Source organism: Protobothrops mucrosquamatus, unplaced genomic scaffold (genome assembly GCF_001527695.2).
Source record: "Protobothrops mucrosquamatus isolate PMUCROS unplaced genomic scaffold, P.Mucros_1.0 scaffold234, whole genome shotgun sequence".
NCBI classification, from domain to species: domain Eukaryota; kingdom Metazoa; phylum Chordata; class Lepidosauria; order Squamata; family Viperidae; genus Protobothrops; species Protobothrops mucrosquamatus.
Window position 1 is genome coordinate 432,598 of NW_015386585.1, and position 24,429 is coordinate 457,026.

General features: G+C 35.9%; 1 protein-coding gene across 1 annotated transcript in view; it reads right to left on the reverse strand.

Annotated features, from left to right (window-relative positions):
* Positions 1 to 24,429, reverse strand: part of LOC107285994 (rap guanine nucleotide exchange factor 6) — a 50,677-nt gene that overhangs the window by 19,899 nt on the left and 6,349 nt on the right. Inside the window, exons 2-16 of the mRNA XM_015814279.1 lie at positions 23,929 to 24,109; positions 20,969 to 21,105; positions 19,939 to 20,097; positions 19,210 to 19,362; positions 14,648 to 14,812; positions 13,455 to 13,562; positions 12,099 to 12,302; positions 11,262 to 11,370; positions 9,990 to 10,233; positions 8,783 to 8,940; positions 4,717 to 4,957; positions 3,589 to 3,972; positions 1,935 to 2,146; positions 1,112 to 1,235; positions 363 to 386 (exon numbers count right to left, since the gene is read on the reverse strand). Of these exons, the coding sequence (XP_015669765.1) occupies positions 363 to 386; positions 1,112 to 1,235; positions 1,935 to 2,146; positions 3,589 to 3,972; positions 4,717 to 4,957; positions 8,783 to 8,940; positions 9,990 to 10,233; positions 11,262 to 11,370; positions 12,099 to 12,302; positions 13,455 to 13,562; positions 14,648 to 14,812; positions 19,210 to 19,362; positions 19,939 to 20,097; positions 20,969 to 21,105; positions 23,929 to 24,109 (2,603 nt within the window). The remainder of the gene's footprint in view (positions 1 to 362; positions 387 to 1,111; positions 1,236 to 1,934; positions 2,147 to 3,588; positions 3,973 to 4,716; positions 4,958 to 8,782; positions 8,941 to 9,989; positions 10,234 to 11,261; positions 11,371 to 12,098; positions 12,303 to 13,454; positions 13,563 to 14,647; positions 14,813 to 19,209; positions 19,363 to 19,938; positions 20,098 to 20,968; positions 21,106 to 23,928; positions 24,110 to 24,429) is intronic.

The following is a 24,429-nucleotide window of genomic DNA, read 5'->3' on the forward strand; positions in this document are numbered from 1 at the left end:
ATATCCATTAACAGATATTTGTAAATGTGTGGTCCGTGTTTTTTTTAAGTCTTCAACCAACACTTAGAATAAATCAACTGTTAATAAAAAGATTTTATCCGAGCCATCATTGGGCAAATTTCAAGGACTTTAAAATAAATAAAATCGCTATGATTGCATATAATTTTGATTTTATTAATGTGTGGGTTCCAATTTGTCATCATAAACCTGTGTTATCTTAAATTTAGAAATAGTTAGAACAAGTATTGCAGGGTTAATAAAATGCATGCTGTTGCTGAGATGCATGCATTAATGATGATGCAGAATGTTAAAAGTTGCATAATTTTGCTTAAAGTCTTAGTTGCATTAATCTCTGCACTTACCCCAAACTCCTCCACCTCTTCTTCCTGTAACCAAGAGCCATGTACAATGAAGCATGTATTTAAAAAAAGAAAGCATAGGGGGGGAAATCACAGTTGAGAATCAGAAAGGAAAAGGATGTAGACAGGAAAAATAAATGAAAATTTTGATCAGGTAAAAACACTTTTCAAACCAGTAAAACAATTTTTCACAATGGAATACAGAGACAAAAACTTGTTAGAATACATGGTGAACACAGAACACACGCACACAAAAAAAGATTTGGGCTTCAAGGACCATGTTTGCGGAACAGGACAACAGGCAGAGGAGCTTCCAATTAAATGTGGGTATAGTTTTCTAGAAATAGTCCCTTTTTCATCTATTTTCATATGTAGAAGGTTCAAAGGTAATGAACACTATCTAACATGATTTTAGACCCAACAGTACTATTTAAAAATATATTGAGTTACAAATTTATCAATTTAAAAATGATTTAATTTAGACATGCTGAGTTATGTTCTAGTTTGTGCAAGATAAGACTCCTACTAATCTAAAATTTCATACACTGCAATATATCAACATAAAAAAAGATTTATTAGCTATACAAGTATTTCAGACCTCAATGCAAGTATTGAAAATTAACAGAACATATATGTTTGCTTTCCATTCACATTTACATAAGTGTTAACAATGAAACTAAACAAAAGATAAACATGGAAATACAAACATGCAATTATTTACATCCCACATTTTTCTATTTCTAATTCCATACCTTTGTCTGAACATCACAGCAGGATCCATATTAGCAGAAGTCATTCTGACCACCTGCCGTATCTCTTTAGCAATCATTCTCAGTTTCTCAAAATTTACCAAACCATCCACCTTTGAATCATTTCCTGTACAATTAAAATATGTGGGGAAAATGTTTAAGATTTTTGAACATACTTCTGAGGCTGTCAACTTACTTCTTTTAGTATCACAGCACATTATTACATGTTAATAGTCTTGAATGCAAGCAAGAAGTTGCAAAAAGCTTTAAGGCAAGGGACAGGTGCCAATCACCCAAAATGTGCACACCCATTTTTTTTTAACATCAGCAGTTGTCAGCAAAACGAACATGTAATAATAGATCTGAACTGCCTTTGCATTTTCAACAATAAAAGAAACTGATAGCAAGGGAGTTATCTTAATTTCCACCACTACTTGTTAATTTGGGAAAGGAATGTTTATTTTTCCGAGAGGTTTCAACTTTTTCAGTCTGAAAATCGATTCTTCAACATAGATCCAAATCAAAAAGAGTCTTTTTTTTCTTTACACATACCTCAGTTCCTCATAACATTTGGAAGTCGGGCGGAATACAAGTTTAATAAATAATAGGAAAACATCTGCCTATCCCACTGGGAAGGAGTCAATAGATGTACAAAACTGACAAATCCAGTCTAAATAATTGCCTGATTATGTGACTAAGTATAATATATTGGATAGGTAAGGTAGGCCTCTACTCATAGTGGAAAGGTGAAATTCATTTTTGGTGGGCCATAGGACTTTAAAATAAAAATAACTGAATGCATTATATTTTTAATGTCCAGACTTGCCTTCATGTAGAAATGTAATATCTTTCTTGACCACTGGGAATAATGGAATAATTGGAGGCTGCATGCTCTGACTGCTGAGGATATTGCGATACTTTGCCATATTCCTAGATGGATCAAAAAGATCCTGAAGATCTCTAAGGTGTTTTTCATATTTGCTTGGTAACTTTTCCCATGTACTTCTGAGTCTAGCCACAGGTGCCAGATTAAGACCACTGCAAGAAATTATTTAATAGTTAGTATTGTAAATATTAAAGACAAAATCAAAAAAGTATACCTTTAGAAGAGCGACATTTTAACAAAAGCATAGATACTCTATTTTCTGTTGGAGAGCCAGCAACTCCTACCTGCAAATGTTAGGGAAGAAAGAATTTCTTAAAAAACTACTTACAGAAATCCCTCTAAGCTTTGAGAAAATTACTTCTTGTCCATCAGCATCTTACCTAGATATGATTTTGCAATCTTATATCTTGCAATGTGATGGAGCACCACCATAATAAAACAAAACAATTCTCTTTTCTCCTTACATCTCTGTAGTGGAAGATAGGTTTCCATCTAAAACTGCAGATAATATTACACTGGAGCTGATAAATAATAGCTATAGTTAAATTGGATTAAGCAAAAACTCTGGATAGCTTTAACTGAGATAAAAACTCTTGCCAAAGTATTGTTATTATTTTACGCCTTTGAGTCAGTTTGGACTCTGGCCCTGGACAAGTCCCTGCAGTTTTCTTGGCAAAGTCTTTTTAGGAGTGGTTTGCACTCACCTTCTTCATAGAGCTGAAAGTGATTGGCCAAGGACACCTAGCTGACTTTGTGCCTAAGACAGAGCTAGAACTTACAGTCTCCCAATTTCTAGCCTGATGCCTTAACCACTACACCAAACTGGCTCTCCTAACAATATATTACTTTATGATTAAAAATAGTGACAGAACTGTAGCTCGTAATCTCTGGAATACTTAAATCCTATTAAAACATTGGCAGTATTTATCTATAAATAATTTCTACCAAAATGAAAAACTAAGTAGATCTGATTGTTAATATTTTCAAATATAAAGATTCTTTTGAGTCAAGCTCAACTTTTCAGGATTACATGGACATGTCCATTTTCTTGGCAACAATGGGGAAGTTGTTCTTCCCACCCCCCACCCCGCCCAGTTTCCAGGTCTAGTTCACAACCCCACTAGAGAAAGTCCTTGGGTTGCCATGGCAATTGGGTCTGGAATTTCTATTGCTAAGTGATGCAGTTGTAAAGTACAATGTCACATCCCAGCATTCCCAGTTGCTGTCAATCCCTGGAGCGCATGGCTCATTAAACAAGAAGGGAGTCCCGTCCAAGGAGCATTGGGGAGAAAATAGGATGTACAGCTGCCACAGGTGGACGCTAAGGATTGTGGGCAGGGTTGCAGGGGCTGCAGACCGGCATCATAGAGCATGATCAGGCCAACAGGGACTGTGGGCAAGCATTAATTTTCAAGATCAGCCAACCTCCTAGGACTATTACTGTTTGAGAAGTAAAACTCAAACAAAAACTGCAGGTATCATGGTCATCTTAAGTTTGCAAATAACTTTTCAGTTTGTTGGATAAAAGTCTATGCTCTTCAAATCCACTTCAGTTCCCTGCTACTCTATTATTTTTTAAAAGAAAATAACCAACCTAATAACAGCAAACATAGAGTTGAAATTCTTGCATTCCCTGCAATGGAGAGCGATTTTTATGAAATGTTTTACAATCTTCATCCTTTTCAACTGATTTGTTTCAGATAGAATTTCCGTAGCAACCCAAAACGTTTCTTGATTAATAACATCCTCAAATTGTTTCAGGTTAGTGTTTCCTGTTTTAGAATCCAGCTTATATAATTCATCAATATACTCAGTAGGTTCAATGTTTCGAAACAATTCAAAGTCTCTCATCGAGAGCTGAGTAGCCACTTCAATAGTACTCAGCTGTAAAAGTGAGATTTGGCTTTCTCTTAGCAATTCTTGAGCATCTTCATCTGAGCACAGAGTCTCTGTTTCCATATTATTTTTCAAATAATACCTAAAAATACAGTGAGAAGCATATATGATTTAATACAGAGTTAGTAACTTTGCAGAATTCTAGTCCCATGTAAGAAACTAAATTACATCTAAGAAACTGCATCTATCAAAGACAAAATATTCCCTTTTCACCCTGCTGCGCTCAGTATCCCTTCAAAATTACTGTGGTTAGATGCAGATTTGTAGAACTGAAGGAAAGGATAGGAGAAAAGCTCATTAATACAAATGAAGAGATTAGATAGTTGTGCCCATTACTCTTCATGACCAATCATAAGGCTTTTATATAAATTACTCATATAAAGAATGCTTGACCTTACACAAAAACATAATTATGCCTGCACTATTTTTCCATGACTGCTCTCTGGGAGTTACTTCTAAAACAGACTTTTCATTTTCCCAGAAACCATGTTTCTTTTTAGAGAGCATTAATGTATAATCTTAGGGTTACAGCTAGGTTAAGTCAATATTTTTATCTCTGATGCAGTATTTCTCAGCTACTCAGCTACTATTTTGTTGTTGGTGGTGGTGTTGTTATGATTTTATACTTCTATATTATGAGCTATCTATATTTTAATTATAAAATATCTGTGGATGTAACACTTCATTTTTACTTTGCATTTATTTAACACAACCTGGTAACTACTGTATGTACCAAATCAAAGGCAATAAAATCTGTATGCAGAAAGAAATGCTGCTTCTTTTTAGTATTTTCTTCTCTAACTCAATTGCAAAATGAAATATTTACCTCCCATTGAGCTGAATTCGGTCTGCTAACTTTGAGAACTGGTCGGGAAGCCTTCTCTGTTTGATGACTCCTTCCGTGCTCACAGAAACCTCACACAGAGAATAGGTCTCAGGGGTTCCTGTCAAGTTGAATTCATGTACTGCGTGGCTTACAACTTCTTTTGCTGTAGTGTCTTTGCTGATGATAATGTAACAACTCTGTTGATCAGCTTTGAAGACTCTTATAACCTGATCAGGAATGTCTGAGGTTGAAACAGAAGAGTTAACGTGTTAACTTATTTCCATGGATAATATATTATTTCTATGTTTAATTATACATATTTCTTTTTTAGCCTTTATAGAAAAATGACTTGCAATAAAATATTTTCCATAAACATGTATTTATTTTGTTCTTGGATAAAGCAAGCGGACCTTGCACTATACGTCATTTCTCTGAGATCTAAACCCCTTATAAAAAGCCTTTTAAAAGCCTGTAACTATTTTGGATGTTTTAATCCTCCTAATGGCCATCAACCAGGTTACTGTTTATCTGATATTTTGCTTTATAGTGTTACCAAGGAAAGAATTGTAATTGTTAACTTGATGTGGATTATGAGAAGAAATAAGTGTCTCATAAATCAATAAAGATTACTAAACTTCAAGCATAGTGTATTGATTGCTTTTTCCTTATGGATAATTCATTCTTTGTTAAACAGCATTGTTACATGATATACCTTCTGGTTTGGAAAAGCCAATAGAGAGAGGGCAAGGGAATACAATTTAAATGGACTGACATTTATTTTCTTCTAATGTTTCTACTCTGAACAAACATGAATATACAAACTCTCTGCAGAAGACTGAATTTCTAAAATAACCTTTACAGAATGATACACAATAGCCAAGCATCGTTCCATCTTAAAATCTGATTCAAATATGCACAGAAAACATAACGATGAAAACTTTCTCACTGTATTTCAGTTGCAGATTTGGAAGAGAGAATCATATTCATAATCTCTTTTCATATAAAACAATTTCTCTGCATACAGAAAAACATTTAGAAGGCTTGTCTAAATGTTTGTTTTCCTGACATGGTAGCTTTCAAAATATACACGGAGCAACACTGAAATCTACTGTCTCAATGAAGCCTTGAGATGAGGTGGGAGGCAAACAATTTTAATGATTGATTGATTGATAAAAAAATAAAACAAAATAAAATAAAAGCTGCTATTAAAATATACATATTTTAAAAAATACCCAACCCATCACGTTGGGATACTTACAGTAAAAGCCAACTGCTGCAGAATGAAAAAAGGGGGAAAGTCAGAATCTAGATATTATGCCACGAATAAAAACATTTACATAATAAAAATCTAAAAGTTTTGTACAAGTCAAACATAAAGTGCTTCTGTCTACCTTTGAGTCAATGTTGACTCCTGGTGACAGTCTGGACTAGTGACTGCTGTTTTCTTGCAAAGGTTTCAGAAATAGTTTGCCATTGCCTCTCTCCCAGGGCTGACAGTGAGGGACTGGCCCAAGGTCACACAGCTGGCTTCATGCTCAAAGCTGGACTAGAACTCCCAGTCTCTCGGTTTCTAACCTGTTGCCTTAACCACTATACCAGATTGGTTCTTATGCACACAAATGGTGCTGAAAAGTTTATTTAAAGATAAAAATGTAAACAATATGCAGAAATACAAGCAGGTCAAAGCCTTTTTTTATGGATATCTCTCTCTCTCTCTCTCTCTCTCTCTCTCTCTCATTATATCTTGAAAACAAGATATAATGTGATAAAAAAAATCTGACATACACTTGGGAATGAGTTTAGATAATTCACAAGCTTGCAAATTACTGAGTAGCCTCTAGAGCAGTGGTTCTCAACCTTTTTAATACCGCGACCCCCAACCGGTCGTAAGTCGAGGACTAAACCGGTCGTAAGTCGAGGACTAAACCGGTCGTAAGTCGAGGACTAAACCGGTCGTAAGTCGAGGACTTTCCCTGCCCAGGAGCGCCACGCATGCGTGGTTCCGCCCCCTGCGCCAGCCGAGGCGTAGCTGGCAAGCGGCAGAGACGGAGCAGGCCGACCACCAGCTGGCCCAGCTCAAGGGAGATAAGGCACCCGCCGGAAAAGGGGAAAAAATGGCGGACAGCCTTGCTTGGCGACCCCCGTGAAATGGTCAATCGACCCCAAATGGGGTCGCGACCCATAGGTTGAGAACCACTGCTCTAGAGCAGAAATTATCTAACTCATGTGGCTGGTATCAAGCAAATAATTCTAAATTAAATTGAATGGTTTGTCTGTTTCAGGAAAAGCACCCCCTCCCAATACTGTAATCCATTTTTCTTAAAATAAGAAACATTCTCTCAGGACCCCTTCCTACTTTTGAACATTATGGAGGACCTCAAAAGAACTTCCTCTCCCCCGTGGATTATCTTGGATATTTACTGCATTAAACATTAACATTTCTCACAATTATTTGATAGGATTTTAGAAATTTTATTTATTTTCAACATAAGCTGGCAAATAATTTTGATTTCACAGACCCTGGCAGACTTTTGGGGAATCCCCTGGGGTCCTAGGACCACACTTTAAGATTGCTGTATGGCATGAGGAGAGAACCTGTAGCCCTCTGAAATTGGTGAAGCAGAAATGCATGACAAGGCACAGCAGTACATCAGCAGCATCTAAAAGGCCACAGGTTCTTCCTTTCCAGATTAGGCATTCTGCGATAATGCACTTTCTTTTAATAAAACATTTTACATAATTTAATTTGTTATGGGGACTAGCAGACACCTAATTCTTAGTTTTTCATATTCTCCAGATTCTACAAATTATATTATAGAATGTACCAAAAGTCAGGTCCCACAGCCAATTTATTATGTAAATTACATTACATGTTCAATTTAGTTGCCATTTTCTTCTAAACATTTTATTTTTTTAATGCATAACCTTTGAACATTCCTAAGTACAGTACATTTTTCTCGGGGAAAAAGTATTAATAAACACATTGTATTGTAACTGGCCTATGGGATCTGGCTTTTTAGTACAATCTGTAAATTAAAGACATTAGTAATTATATAAGTATGATTCACCTTTCCTATAAATGTATACATTTAAGCATAAATTCTGTATAAATATCCGTGCATTTTATTCTTTTTCTTACTTAACTACAGAGTACTGACGTTATCTAAACATGCTAGAAAAGATGATACTGAATAGCTATGGTTTATCCAGACATACAAGGATGGATCAAAAGATTATAGCAAGTATCTATGGAGATTCTCAATTATGCAGGTCATGGTTGTCCCAAAGGACATCATGCCGAAACCGCGCCCACCCCAGCTCCGGCAATGGGGAAAAAGTCATAATACGTCATGACATGTCACATGATGTGGCGAGTTTGACACCCCTGCACTGGATCATAGTTGATAGCCATCAATAGATATCTGAACAACATAATAACATCAACTGTGGTAGTTATTCTTGATTCAATCATACTACCCCCAAATTAGTTTGTGAATTCTGGGTTCTTTGGATTCTGTACCCAGTTCCCAACTATTGATATTACCTGGGAAGCCCTTAATGAAGCAACTCCAGGACTTGTAAAACTGAACTGAACCCATTCAATTCTATGATCAAGAGAGGAGGGCTAGTTGCAGCATCTCTCTGCTTCAACATTAGGCATTCTTAATAATGCCCCTCATGTTATCAAATATCCCTAAGTGGACCCAATCCTGATAATACTTAATAAACAAATTAAAGCAATTTTGCTCTACTATGAATTTGTCCCTGAAAACTAGAGTAGCTGGTTTTGAGGATATTTTAAAGGATAAGGATATCTATGATGAAGTTTATTAATGGCTTTCAATATTACTTTATGTTATACTTTTGCTTTCATTCTTCTATTTTGCAACTGACTTGACTGCACTGCCCAGAGTACATTAGTATTAGGTAGGTTATAATCTTGGCAAAAATACGGTGTTAATGAACTCATAATACTGATTTACAAACAACAATTAACAACTAAGGTTTTTTTTTTTCAATAGATGAACTTTAGACACATATCACAATAAAAAGAGACTTATTTCACCTGAAGGGTTTGAAAAATCCAGCATGCTAGTTGTAGGTTGCAAGAGATCAGGACTGCTGGATGAAAGTGTGCCAGGAATAGGCATAATTGCCAAACTGTGTCTGCACTGTCTTGTTCCCACAATGCTGTCATCTTGTGACTGGCTTACACTGCCATCACTATAAGAGATTATTAGAAAGCTGTCAATACAGAAGATCCAGAAAAATAAATTATTTTAATAAAGACATAAGTGATGGAGGAAGCCAAATAGTATTTAGAAGTACTAAAAGACTGGAAATTAGAGGGAAATATTTCTTGTATAGAAACACTCATATTGTTGACATAAATGAAGAAATAAACGATTTATGGAACTCTAGATTAAGTAGTAACATTTATTCTACTTGGCCTTCTTAGAATTGGTATAAAAGACAAGACTATGATATAGGTGGTCCTTGTTTAGCAACTACTCATTCAGCAACCATTCAAATTTGCAATGGCACTAAACGAGGATAATTGTTAAGTCCTTGAAGTTCTAGCCAAGGCTGCACCCCATATGACTGTGATCTGCGCACTCAGCAATTGGTCCAGATTTTCAACCGCTGCAGTACCCCATGGACATGTGACCATAGTTTGTGACCTTCTCTGTAAGCTTCCCAAAAACAAAGTCAATGGAGAAGCTGGCAGGAAGCTGGATCATTTGAGGTCCTCATTAATGACCCTCATGTTCCTTGCTTAACCAGGGACTGCCAGACTGCTGATGCTAAGTGGCACGGTCATGTGACCTTGTGCTTTACGACCACAGTGCTTAGCAATAGAAAATTCATCCCGAATATACCATCATTAACTGAAGACTTCCTGTAACCTGAAAGAGCAAATTCCTTTTCTACAGCATTGAGTAGATAAACCTTCCCCTGAATGCTAATAAGAGCCTAACACAAAGATAAATTTTAATTCAGTTTCTAAATATAGACATTATATTCTTGTATATGTATTGATACTATCCTACTTGTAATGGTGAAGGTGTGTTCTTTCGTATGAAAATTTTAATCTTTATTAGCTCTACAGGCGAAGAATTTGATACGTAGGGATTTCCTTTAAAAATCCAAAATTAAATAAAAGGGTTGACTGAATAAGAGATTGTACAAAGTTGGATCACCAGTAGTACTCATTTTAACACCTCAAAAACATTTTCAGTTCCCTTGAAAGAAAGTCTAATATTTTATCATACCTGAACAGTTTTGGAGGCAAGATACTGAATCGTGTCTTGTCTAAAATTTTCTTGATTCTGTTTCTTCCTCCAGACACAGTGTTTGCTTTCATTTTCTTGTTTGCTTTCTCACGTGGAAACATTTGTTCCACGTCTCCAGGAATATCTGGGATGGAGTAACGATTATTTTTCTTTTCTGCTATTTTGGGAATATGTGGAACTCCATTCTTCTCCTGTCCTATCCTACTAAGTAGTTCTTTGAATACTGTAAAAATGTTGAAAATATATTCTTTTATTAGAACACAATGCTTGTTTAAAAATGTATTTAACGTCAAAGGTATTTAAAATTCACAGGAAGTCAAAGAGAACAGTAGTAAAACCTATCAGATTCTCTCTACAGACGTTTTGCTGTACATTAGTGCCAATTTGATGATGTACAGCATGACAGCTTTATTCAACTTTTCCAGCTAATGACCACCCATTTATTTTAAAACACTTAAGCATCCACCTGTCCGCGAAGTTATAGCTAATGATGTTACATTAAACTAGATTAGATGGATCGAAAAAAATAAGATGTTATTTTAATAGTGGTAATTTCCTAGCATACACAACCACGAGAAAATTCATAATTTAGTAGAGGGAGGCTGCAGGAGTGAAATAGGTGTCTTAAATCTCATATCTTAAACTCCTTCCCACAATGCTTTAGCTCTGCCCATCCTAAGAGTGCTCTAGACCAGAGGTCCCCAACCCCCAGTCTGCAGCCTTCTGCCAGGCCCCAGCCGGTTTGGAACTGGGCCAAAGTGATGGGCAAGCACACACAAAGCTGCCTTTGTGAAATTGGTGTGCACGAAACCATCCCTTCTTCCACTGTCCCATCGCTGCCTCTGCCAGTCCGCAGAGCCAGAAAGGTTAGAGAACACTGGCGTAGACTATGATGAAGGAATACTGAAGGGTATACATTGCACATCTCTGATGGAGCACATAAAGGAAAAGTTATCTCTGAACTCAACTGAAAATATCTGGAACTAACTCTGAATGTTAATCATGCTCAAATTACTGTATGCCAGTCCAGCTTTAAAAAAAAAAAACCTTGGTCCTTATCACAGCAAGCTTATGAATTAGGCAGTTTACTCCTTGCAGTCTTAACTGTTATATTTACCTGTTATATTGGATTAGAAAGCTCCACACATTTTTTTATCATTTAAAAATCCAGTCCCTTCTTTCAAGGAAGATTTTTTTTTAAAAAAATATCTGCACTTAGGATCTTAGTCAACATCTCTGCAAGATACTCACCAAAAATATTTGTTTTTACAGTGATCGAAAGATGAGTATTGTTTCTCAAGATTTCAGCTGCTTTTGAAAATGTAATGTTCTCAAAGTTTTGCCCATTTACTTCCATTACCTATAAAATAACAAAAACAAGTTAAGCCTGTAAGAAACCATGTTTCTCAAATACTTTAGTACTTGATAACTTTATTATTGGCTCAGACGGAACTTGAAAATTGATTACAAAATCACATTTTATTCATCATAAACATCATCAGATTCAATTCTTTCTTTCTTTCTTTCTTTTTTTTCTCAGTACATAAGAAAGAAATCTAGTGCTTTTATCCAGCCATAGTTTGGCTTCACCAAGAAATGAAAGCCACAGTTTAACAAAGTTTTCTAGTTATGATTGGAAGGAAAATAATGTCTGTGGGGTTTTGGGTTTTTTTGGCAGGGTCACCTGAAACCAATAGAAAATTTCTTGGTCAGTATATTCAGGTGAATGTGTATGCCTATCTGTGTGTCACTTAACAAAATCTATATAAATAAAAATGTAAATGTTCGTTTGTTCAAAATCTTAAATCTCCAAAAGTTCTTCACCGATTGCTTTGAAATTTTGACACAACGTTGCATTCGAATATGCGCGTGTTTTTATATACCTACTATTATATAGATGTCACACCCGTGACAGGTAAAAACATGCTTTTTTTGAAAAACAGTGCCATCTGTTGGACGTAAAAGCAAGACAAACATGCGCTTTCTGTTTTCTTTCTTTTCCATTTAACCAGACTTGAGCCACAGCAACGCGTGGCCGGGTACAGCTAGTAAACTAAAAAAAATATAATTGTTAAAATTTCACCTCACCTGATCACCACGTTTAAGCCCAGCTTCTGCTGCTTTGCTTCCCGATTCCACTGACTCTACGAAAATACCAAAACCTTTTTCGCTCCCTCCAAGAAGACTGAAGAAAAGTGGTGAATCTCTAGAAGGCTTTTGCAAGGTGACCTGTCTCCACTTTGCTTTTGCGGCACATGCAATGTTTAGTAACCTGAGATGTCCTTTCATTTTCTGTAAATGATTAGACAAGCAAACATGAATGTTCTGCATCTAAACAACATGAAATCCTAATTATGAAGGGGGAGATTATATAACCATTTATACTCACCTGTAACTGAATTTCTCTGATTGGAGATTTATGAATTAACAAATGGAAGTTTTAAATTTTGCAGTTTCAAAATTTTGAAGTTTTTTGACAAGAGTCCTATGCACCATGGATATCAATCATGATTAGGCACAACTCTTACTATTCCGGTCAATTTTTAAGGCTGACACAATGGAAACCTTAAAAGGAATTTTGACACCAAGTAGGCAGTGGTAGGGAGTGTGAACTTAAACTACTTCAGTTAGGAACCAGTTCTCACTGGTGTTTGTGATTCACATTTATGAATAAATATATATCTTATTACACAAAATAAAAACAGCTGCTCCAAATTATGCATCTTTGAGATTGGAGGCCCATAAATAGTGCTGAATACAAATAGAAGACTGAGCCCAGGTAGCTGTCTTGCATAATTCTAGCCTCACAGTTCTTGTGAACTGATCTCAAGATATTAAGTAGGAACTGCTGCTTGGTTGGCTCATAATAGTTTAGAAAAATGATGGGTAAAGACTTCCATCCCCCTTGGAATATCAAGAACAGTCTCTTTGGAATTAAGCAGCTCTATATAGATTGAAAGACTGGAGAGATCTTTCTACACCCAAAGTTAACAAATGAGCAAATGACCAGTTAAAGAAACACTTGAGAAGAGTGGAGCTCTGTCCAGGCATCCTATGATACTCATGGACCACAAGATTCCCACCAAAAACCTGTCAACTCTAAAAAAAAAAAAAAATTGGAATGGAGCTTTTTACAGGCATAAAATACCACAGTGAAGAACACTCATATTATTCAGTGTAATATTCAGATTACATAGGACTATCCTACTGATGACCTTGGTTCTGGGTTATTTGCCAAAATTGTGACATGTAAAAGAAAGGCCCAACAGTTTAGGCTTAAAATATATACTCTCCTGAATGACACTCAAAACACAAATATGAATGACTCGTAGAACACCCTTCTAAAAATGTTCTGAACAGATTGGATTTTTTTTATTGTTAAAGTGGTCTTAGAAGATATAGCTATAAAATATATAATATAAAATAGTTTATATTGGGTCCTACCGCATTTTCCAAATTTTTTTCAAATTCTTCCAAAAATCTTGTCATGGCTGGATCTCCTTCAAAATCATTAAAATGGTTATTCACCCATAGCAGTACAACTCGAGTAACCTAAGAATAAATACAAGTTGACATTTCAATACAATTCTACTGCTATTTCTAGATAAAACAATGCTTAAACTTATCATTTCATTTTATGAGTTTATCAAAGTTTCTAATTACGAATTTAAAAAAGGAGAAAAATCATTAGTACTGTACAGTACAGTAACCTCCAGAGACCCAAGGATCCATGCAGTCTCAAAAAGATTTGAGAGGAGCCCTGAGAGAATTTAAAAAAATATAATTTATGACACTCACAGAAAATATTAAATGTATGAATTGAATAAAATAATTTTAAATAAATATTATTTCAAATTGAAAATCGGTTTATGAATTTTTTCTTGCAATTTTCAGACATTTTAAAGATCCAAAACATCCAAATGCTGTTTTGCTGATAATGAGTTCAAAGGCTAAGAAAACAGGAACACATTCCTAAATTTAGCTATATATTACAGCCCAATTACATCTATACTGGCCATTTCCCAGTTACTTTATCAATCAATAGCAAGAAATACCCAGCCACATAAAATGTTACTCCAGGTTTTGAATTGCAGTAACTTTGTATACATAATCAACATTATTTATGTCTTCACAATTTCTCAAGTACACCAACTAGTAATTTTTTTAAATACTTTTTATACATATACAGTGTTCATCTGAAGTAAATGAGGGAGCATGAACTCCTTTTTTTTCTGTCCAGGAATGGCATAGCCTATTATAAAGATCAGAAGGAAATCCTACCATCTTTATTATTCATTGTGCTTTCTTTTAACAATATAAAATATATCTACTTTTATTTTTCATATTTTTTAAAACAACTCCAACCCTCCTTTGGCGAAAGCTAATTAGATGGAAGTATGTTTATTTAAATTAAGAACAGCCAGAATAAGCTTAATTTGGGATACTACTTTTTGACAGCATAGCATGAATAATTGCACAGAATTTGTTCTTTTTATAATCTCTCAATATACTTCAGAGAAGATCAAACACATCCAATAAGGTTCAGCAAAAAATTCAACTAGTTTTCATCAGTAAAAGTAAGCCAACATATGACAATTAGAAAAACCAAACCGGTATTGTCTAATTTAGGAACCAACCTTGTCCCTGAGACTGTCAACCTGAAACCACTCTAAAAGTTTGTCTCCAACTTCCAGAGGGCTTGACAAAAATGTTCTGAATGTTAATAAAAAGTCTTCAATGTAGGTTGGATCCACAATAGAGTGCTCTTCTATTAAATGCATAATGAGACGTTCAGGTGTAGCCTTAAAAACAAAGAGACTGCAGTGAATCTCTTGACAACTTAGTTCTGTAGTATTATCAACCATGATACAATCAGAGATAGTGACACATAAATTCCAATTCCTAAATGTTATTCATAAATTTTTATGCTAAAACAATATTTGTCCACCTATCCTCCAAATGCTTGTTAAAATCCTTCATTATAAATATTTGCTGTCCCCTTGTTATTATTTCATGATAAACTCTGCCATTATTTTCTCACACATGCACTTAAATGCAGTAATTACCACTCTAATTTCTGATGCCTCACTAATCCATTTCTAACTTAGCTTCAATTGTTTTTTAACAGCTGGACATGAGAAGCAAGATGTGGCAGTTCCTTAACCCAACACTCACTGTAAGAAGATAAATATGATAATCTAAATTGAGAGTTCAGAGAGATCAAAGCAGAAAACCTATATTATCTTCCATTTTGGGAAAAGAAATATACTTGTTATTTGTCAGGTGCCCAGGTAACAACAGGGATGTCTTATTTAACATTAACAAGATACTAGAATGTTAACCAAAGACCAGGTCAATGTATTAAGTTATTGTCTCTATAACAATTTATTTTATTCATAAATCTTAGTAATAAATACTGTAAACATTTAATTGTACAATATTTTCTAGATATTTATTTAGCATTACAATTCATACCATTTCTACGCATTCAAATAATCAATTCCTTTTATGTATCTATGAATCAAAGAATTCCTTTGTCAGGCTGCTGTAGGCGACTCCAAAATTGCTTGTCCTTGGAGACTTCAATTTATTACCCTGTCATGTTGAGTTATAGTCATCTCAGGAACGTATGGCCTCTATGGATTGTCCCAAACAATAGAAAGCTGAATGCATTACAGGGCTCATACACTACATTTGCTTTCAGTCTCAGAGCAATTGCAGTGTGATCTGGTTTTGAAGATATTACCATTAGTCTACTGATCACTTTTCCGGCCCTTTTTTTTTTTTACAAATTTTATTGTTTTTTTCTTTTTACAAACAAGTGCTTAGGAAACAATGTGATGACAGGGTAATCAATTATCCAAGAGCAAAATCATACATATGTAATTCAAATTAGATCATTAAAAACTCCCTCTCTATTCCCTCAAATAATATATTATATTCAAATTAATGTATTTCAATACAGTTAAGTCAATCAAAACAATCATCAATAACATTTCATCTATATGAATCCAAATCCTGTATTAAGCTTTACTATTTTCAATTACCATATTCTGTTTTGCTACAATAAAAATGTTACTAACACTTCAGGTGTCTCTCCATTTCCTTTTTCCTTAACATAGTCAGTAATCATTTATTAATATCATTTCTTCTTTTTTCAAAAATCCCTCTTATTCTTCTTTCATTATCAAATAACTATCCTTTCTAACAACAAAAATATTATTCCAAAAAATACACTTTTACTCTATTTTTTAAACCTATAGTCTATCAATCAATCAATATCTATATCAAACTCCTTTAACCCCCACCCAAAATTGCTATATCCACAACAAACATGTTAATACACAAACAAACATCTTCTTACTAAGTTCAAATATTTAGTTAATCTTTATTCAATCTAACGTCTTATTCACCCATCTTAACTATGAATCAATCCGTATCTAGAAAGCCTTTTAAACCCGTTATGTAGAATTTTGGATCACACTCTTAAATCTTATTCTAGCTTTCTTTTTATGCCAAGTAGGTTTCCATAACAGAGCCTCAATATCAACAAATAAGTCTCTCTTTGTGCCTTGTAGTATCATTTGGGTCAAGAAAGAGCGTCCCATCCTGTTTTGGAGACCTGACTTCTTTGTAGATAGTCCCTTGTTGTTTTAGAGATTCAAATCTCGACATTTGGATCTATTGAATAGAACACTCAATTATATCCAATTTTGTAATTAATAGATGATTATCCAAGTTATCATGGTTCTCAATTAGTTGTATTTGTATATCCATTTCTGTTGGTTTTAAGATTGTAAGTGATTTAATTACAGTCATTTTTTGTTCATCAGAAATCTCATTAGGTTGTGTATAAAATGAAGTAGAATCTTCTTTAATGTTGATTGGTTCCTCTTCTGTTGTTTTTTGGTCTGTAGAATGTTCAGATAAGATCTGGAGGTCAGTTTGTAGGTTTAAAGTAAAATTTCTGTTTTTTATTTCTGTAGTACTCTCTTTTATTTGTAGACGTATTTGCTCAGTGGCTTCATAAATTTTTTCCAATATAAGTTTACAGTCAAGTTGTGAATAGGGTTTCTCCATTTCGATAGTGATTAGAAACAATCCTGTTATCTTTTAGTGGAGGCTGTATTTAAAAAACATTTAACCAGTATCCACCCCCACAAATACAGCTGTTGAATTTCTTTGTCTTTTCCCTTTTATGATGATCTGAAGGTCAAGTCAGTCTCAACATCAAACAGGGAAAAAAGACAGTTGCAATTTTAACTTTTCTCCACAAGGTGTCCTCAGTAGACTGTGAAATCTCTTCCCAGACACCAAAAATAAGTTAACAAGGTCAGAAAAAGAAGAGACAAAATATATTATTCACATGTAAACTGAATCCAATAATTAGTTCAATAATAAAAAAAATTTTAAGACCCCAAAGTAGATGGAAAAGTAAAGAATAGTCAATTAAAGTTAATTTTCAGTCCATTTAAGCTTCTTTTCCCACACTCACAAACGCTGCTTTCTTAAAGCAGGGAAATAGTTCCAAAAATGTTTTTTACAGGAAGCAAAAAAGAAAAGAGGACTAAGAGAGGGGGGGGAAATCTCACCCAGATCAACCACGGTGGTTCTTGCGCTTAGATGTTCTTCTGACTTCTGGTTACAGAACAAAGTGATCGGTCATTTTACTGGCCGATCTTTCCTCCGTCGGCCCTAAGGAGCATTCTCGGACCGCGGAAGGAGCTGCCGCCCTTCCGCGGTCGATGAGGGCCTCCTAAATGGTAGTTGCCCTCCAGGGCGACTTTTCGACCTGATTCCGATTAAGGGTCTACCGGCAGAGAGCAGCCGGCAAAGAGAGCAGTCTCTCCGCATGGCTGCAGACGCCGCAATCCGGAACCAGACGTAACTTTTCAGCTGTTTTTGATAGAATTAACTATGATATGCTTTTGGACTGGCTGTGGAAGTTGAGATTGAGGAACACCATTTTGCACGGCTTTTCCTCTTTGGCAGCCAGGCTCAATCACTGTTGATAGAGGGGAAGTGATTGAGCCCACAGACCCTCACTTATGGAGTACAACATATCTCAATGCTCTTGCCTCTTTTTTACATGAAACTGCTGGGTGATCCAATGTTAGATATTAGGTGGCTATATAATTTTTTTAAATAAAGAAGTAAATCATCCATTGGTTTATATCCATTGGCTTACTTTAGATCTTGATTCTGGGTCAAGCAGGTGATGCTATTGAGGTCCTGTCCCAGAGTCTGGAGGCTGTGTGAATCTGGAGGCAAATGTATTAAGACTCGATCCTGACAAGACCATGTGGCTGTGGGTATTTGAGTCTCCTTATGTATGAGAATCTTCCATCTTTGCTCTTGGATGGTGTTGCATTTCCCCATTCTAGACAGCTGTGTGATCTGGGGATCATCCTGGACTCACATCTTCTGCTCAAATGACAGCAGTGGTCAAAAGGTTTTTGCACATGTACATCTAGTGCACCAGTTGCACTCTTTCCTGGAATGGAGACCCTTCAAATAGTCACCATAGTCACCTCATGAATGGACTGTTGTAATGCAGTCTCTATGGGGTTGCTCTTGAAAACTTCTAGAAAGTTCAAGCTGGTCCAGAATGCAGAGGTACAGGTAATAGTGGGCATACCTCAGTATGCCTATGTGACCCCACTGCTCCATGAAGCTGCACTGGTTAACTGTAAGCTTGTGCACACAATTCAAGATAATGGTTATCCCCTATAAATCCCTTTATGGCATGGGGTCAGTTGATCATTCCATTGATCAAGTAGTGTCATCCAGGGGAACCCAAGAAGTGTGCCTTTGCACACTTCTTTCTTCCAAGAAATTTGGATAGCTACCACTCTAATGATGTTCAGAAAGCTACTAAAAACTTGACTATTCACAATGTGGATCGATGGAGCCCGTTGTGTGATTTTTGTTGTTGTTATTTAAATGTGTGTCTTCAGGCCACTTATATATCTTTTTCTTTCCCAGTATTATTTTTGGTTTTTTAATTGTAAACCCAGAGTTATTAAAAGTTTGACAGCCTTTAAGTAGTTTACATAAATAAATAAAATCCAGTAATATAGTTGAGTTATTTAATAATCCTCTATGATAAGAAACAAGATTTATCCTGAAAACTAATCTTATGATATTCATAAAAGCTGGAATTTAATGAATCTTTAGTAAGATATCATTTTTTGATTACCTTAATGACAATGTGTCCTTTTCTGGTTCCACTGCGGTCTAATTCTCTATGCTCCTTCACCATAACAATTTCTCCTTCTTCCTCCACTTTATGCGTATTTTTTTCAACATGGTTCAAAATACGCCAATAGTCCTGCTGGGCTATACATACAAACTGTTCCAAAATAAGAAGGACATTTAAAAATAAACAGCAATATCATGTAAAAAATCTATTGCCAAAAATTCTTTTAATACAGGAAGTTAGAAGTCACTGCCGCTCCCAATGCCTTGTACCCCAACTATTTTACAATCAATCTACTTCAAATCTACTAAGTTAAAGAATATGTAATAAATCTAGGAATCATTACTTCTGTGGAACTGAAATTTCCACATTGTTCAGGCCAGTCTTATTCTTGTGTCAAAGTTCCAACCATTGCAGCACCTTTGTGGAGGAAGCCAGCAGGGAGACAGAAGTCGATCCTGCTCCCACTGATTTTTTTGCTTGTCCATGGTCATTCTGCTGGTCTGTTTAGATAAGGCAGTATCTCTAAAAGAATGGGCCAGTGGGTCAAGTGCTACATCCAGCATCAGGTAAATCACAGAAAATTGGGAATGGATAGGAAAGCCGCATACATTTGGCTGGTATTACAGTTGGATAAACTCTTGATTATTTTAAAGGATAATATATTATGATTGTTTATAACAAGCTTCACAAAGGTAAAATATTTTACTCTAATATCATTTATCTTACCTGGCAATCATCTACTTTGGTCCTAACCACACCGTTCATGTGTTGTTTTTCCAGAGATGGGGTAATCCCAAAACTATTTCCCATACAAAGACTTTCTGTTTTCCCATCAGGATAGCTAATTTCCACGGTGCCATTTAAAATAACATACCAAGAGTCAAGCTAAAGTAAAAAAAAACATAAAGCAATCTCAGTTATCTTGCTATGAATCAAAAGTTTCACTCAACATGAAAACATGAGGTTTGATACAAGTCCAGTTTACACTGCAACAATGACATGACAAAAAACAATAAATAGATTAAATTAAGAGTTATGTTAATGATCATTGCCTTTCTATCACACAAAAATAATCAGAAATCAATAAGCAATTAAGAATTTCTGTCAATTACCACACTCTACAAAATCTTATCTTATGGTGAACAGCCTATTCTTGTATGATACCTAGCCCCACTGATAACTGCAAATGGATAATGGGCATATTATTGTGACCAGGTAGAAAATATATAGCAGAAGGATTTGAGAAACTAAACATAAGGGTTGTAAATATGAATGTAAAAGAGTTTCTACTGCACAAAGAAGAATATGAAAGAAGTAGGGAATATGATATAATAAGGTTATCATCCTAAAATGAATGCTTTCCAGAATAAGTATATATAAAATTAAAAAGTATAACATTATCCAAATATATGTTAATAGAGCCAACCTGTTCAGTGATGCAGAAGTATTTGCATGTATAAGAGCTTGTGGAATCTAAATATTCACCACAAAGTGATGGGAAGAGTATATAGCTTAGCTATCCTCATGGATATTTGAATGTGCTTGTCAGCCAAAAAGAAATATCTCCCCTAATCTGACCCATTAGGGGATGCTAACATCGAGAACTTCTCATTATATACGTAATAATGCCAAAGACTTGTATCTTTCAGTAAACATTATTCAAATGGTCATCCTATTTGCTCAATAGAGAAACACAAAAATATATGTATCTCATGTATAATACAGTAACATTTCCATGACAACATGCCCTACTTACTTCTTGCCCATCTTCAAGGATGATGGCTCCTGCTTGCTCTACCACTTCAAATATCATGACTGAACAAAGTTCTCTTCTTACTGACATAGTCATGTTTGCAAATGCTGGAAGCTGATGCATAAATTCTAGTAATTGTTCTAGCGGAACAAAAGTTTTATGTTAAATGCAAATGATAAATTTTGTAAGGTAAAACTATAAGGTACATTGTCAAATGTTACTTAATTTTCATAACAAAACTGAATTTCTATCTCTATCATCCATCAATTCAAGCTAATTAACATAGGTATCTTCACTGACCTAAATTCAATGCTACCTTTATACATTGAAAATGTACTTTAATCATATGGAAGGGTTATTATCTACATGTTACACTGAAGGAGAGAGGGAAGGAGAGATTAAATGCATAAGAACAGGATTTATCATTAAGCACTATGCAAAATGTTGTAACCACCATTTTTCTACATTAGCATTTATTTATATGCATGCATGCATGTATGTATCGATTTAAAAAGACTTACACTGCTGCCCATCGAATGTACAATAAAACTGAACAGCTAACAAGGACACAATAAAATGTAAAACAACTCCAAGCGGTCCAAAACAAACTCCTCCATCACTGAGTATTCACATTTACTAGGCTCTAACCACACACTAACCCAGTCAGTCCTTGGTGGGAAAGCCAACTTTCCAAGGCTTTCAAGAAGGCCAGAAGCATAGAAGGAAGGTGTTACATAGGACAGAAACAGCTACAGAGAATATTCATCTCCTTAGTCACATCAGATAACAACATTTAAGGGAAGTGACTAGGAGCACGACCACTCTATTCTACCTGGTGGAACAGACATCCTTAGAGAGAGGTCCACAAATCTGCCATTCAGGACCTTAAAGATGATAACCAGCATCTTAAATTTCATCCAGAAAGAAACTGGATTCTAGTGCAGCTCACAAAGCAATGGCATATAATACAGCCTAGATCTGCAGGCACCACTGCATTCTAAACCCAATTGTAACTTCCCAATCATATTTAAGGGCAGGCTTGTGTGTTGAGTGTTGCAGTAATCTAATCAGGAAGTGATCAAGGTGTGGACAACAGTGAGCAAAGCTTCCAGGTCCAATTGGTGCTCAAGAAGAATTTGTGCAAAGGCCATCCAGTCACAGCAGGCACGCTTTAGGGGTGCTTTCCATTGCTTCATCTCCCACAGCATTTCCATAAAAACAGAACGCTAGACAGGATCCACACTCACAGAGATTCTGCATAGCGTGATCTAATCAAGACCCTTGTCATATGCCTATCTCAAGCAGTCTTAAAGATGCTTTTTCACAAGGCAACTGGACTTTCTTGGTTTGTTTGTTTTTAAAAAGACATTTTGCTTCTCATCCAAGAAACTTCTTTAGCTCTGATTGGATGGTGGGGAATGAAGGGATTTATACTCCTTGCATACAGCTGGATATTTGCATTCTTTTAGAGAGTTGTTGAGGCCACCTAGAGATTTATCTGTGTCATCAGGCTCACCTGAGTAGTGCAAATGGATATGGAGCCTTCTTGGAACTGCTGAAAGGGCTGTGTTGTAGACTGGAGATAGATGATGTCGTATCCCTCTCCCTCTGTTAAGAGCTGTTCAATTTTGACATAGATGGCCTCTTTGACCCCTCTTTCAGAGGGGGGCATAGGGCATCATCTATCTCCAGTCTACAACACAGTCCTTTCAACAGTTCCAAGAAGATTTCACACCCATTTGCACTACTTAGGTGACCCTGATGACACAGATAAGCCTCCAGGTGGCCTCAATGACTCTCTAAAATGCAAATGACCAGCTGTCTGTAAGGAGTATAAATTCTTCCATTTCCCACCATCCAGTCAGAGCTGAAGAAGCTTCTTGGATGAGAAGTGAAATGTCTTCAAAGAAAAACAAGAAAGTCCAGTTGCATCCTGAAAAAGCATCTTTGGGACAACTATGATGTGGATGACTGAGAATCTCCATAGACTATCTCAAGCAGCAACCTGGATCTCAGCTATGTCACAGCCTTGGTAAAATTTCCAAGTTCCTTCTGAAACCCAATTGCGCTGGGATGATTGAATATGACCCACCTCTATGCAATGGGAGTTAATTGTTCAGAACTCCAGATACAAGAGGTGTCCATGGCAAGGAACTGATGTTAACATCCCCAAATCTCAGATTACCATTCTGCTGCTCCAAGACAAAAAACAAATATATTGTTTGACCTCTATTGCAAGTTGGACCTTGAGAAAGTTGGAACAGTTCCATGACTGCAATGGTGACATGATACTCTTGCCATGAGGCCAAGGCCACCATGATTGCTATGGTGGTTATGAACTCCTGAGCTATCTCTTACTCCAGGTCCAAAGAAGGCAGGCTGAAATCCTGCATAACCATAAGCCTGGAGAAATCTATCATCAACTTGGCCAAAAAGTCAAACGCATTGTTCTCCCTGCTCTCTTTCTCCCACATAATTTACTTCCTTCCCAATGCCCTTCCATTCCCAAGTTGAGGGGATCCATCCATCCAACCAACAAACCACCAACAAATGGGATAATTCTAAAACAGACTGCCAGAGCTTCTGTAAAACACATTTTGGACAGCACCTTCCTACAACATCATCCAACCACTACATCTCACTCAACTCTCCATCCACCCTGCTGTGGCTCAGGCCACAGTAAACTTTCAGATCTCAGCTAACGTTAACAAATTCATTAACAATAACAAATCATATCTTAAGTCACCAGGTACACTCACTGGTTTGTCCAACTTTTTTTCCCTTCCTACACAGTTGTACTTTTACAGTCTCTTTAGTTGGCTGCTGCCTATTGCTACAAGCATGATATCCTTTTAGCTATATAATGATTACTGTTTGGGTAATTCATTACTCCATCTTTATGTAATAGCTTATACTACAAAATAACAGATTTATTTACGAAAGGCAGTATTTTTATTTCTCACCAATATCATCATCTGTTTTGTCAGCAGGTTCTTTTTCAAGACACTCCCGAACAACATCTCGCCCTAGCAGAGGGTCAGATGTTCTATCAATGTCTTCATCTTCTTCTTCATCATCTTCAGAATCTACTGGTGCTTCTGGGAGGCCAGTTAAATCCACATCTCCCATCTCACTTTCTGTAGCCTGAACACACAAGCAATAAATGATATTTAAATTTCTGAGAGTTAAACATTTATTACATGTGATACTGGCTAATTTTCTGTCTTTTATTTTCCAAGGCAATAAATCCTACGATCCAGCTGTAAAATGAATCTGTATCTTACATATGGATGTCTGAGTAATTTGCTGGAGTCTAGATTATTTGTTTTTCAAAGTTACTTCAACACTGTTTAACTCTGCAATCAAATAGTTAAAACCTACTCAAGAACAGGAAAAAGTTATTTAAAAAAATATTGGTTCATCCCAAAAGGATTTTATTAATAGCACGGGTGATATCAAAAGCA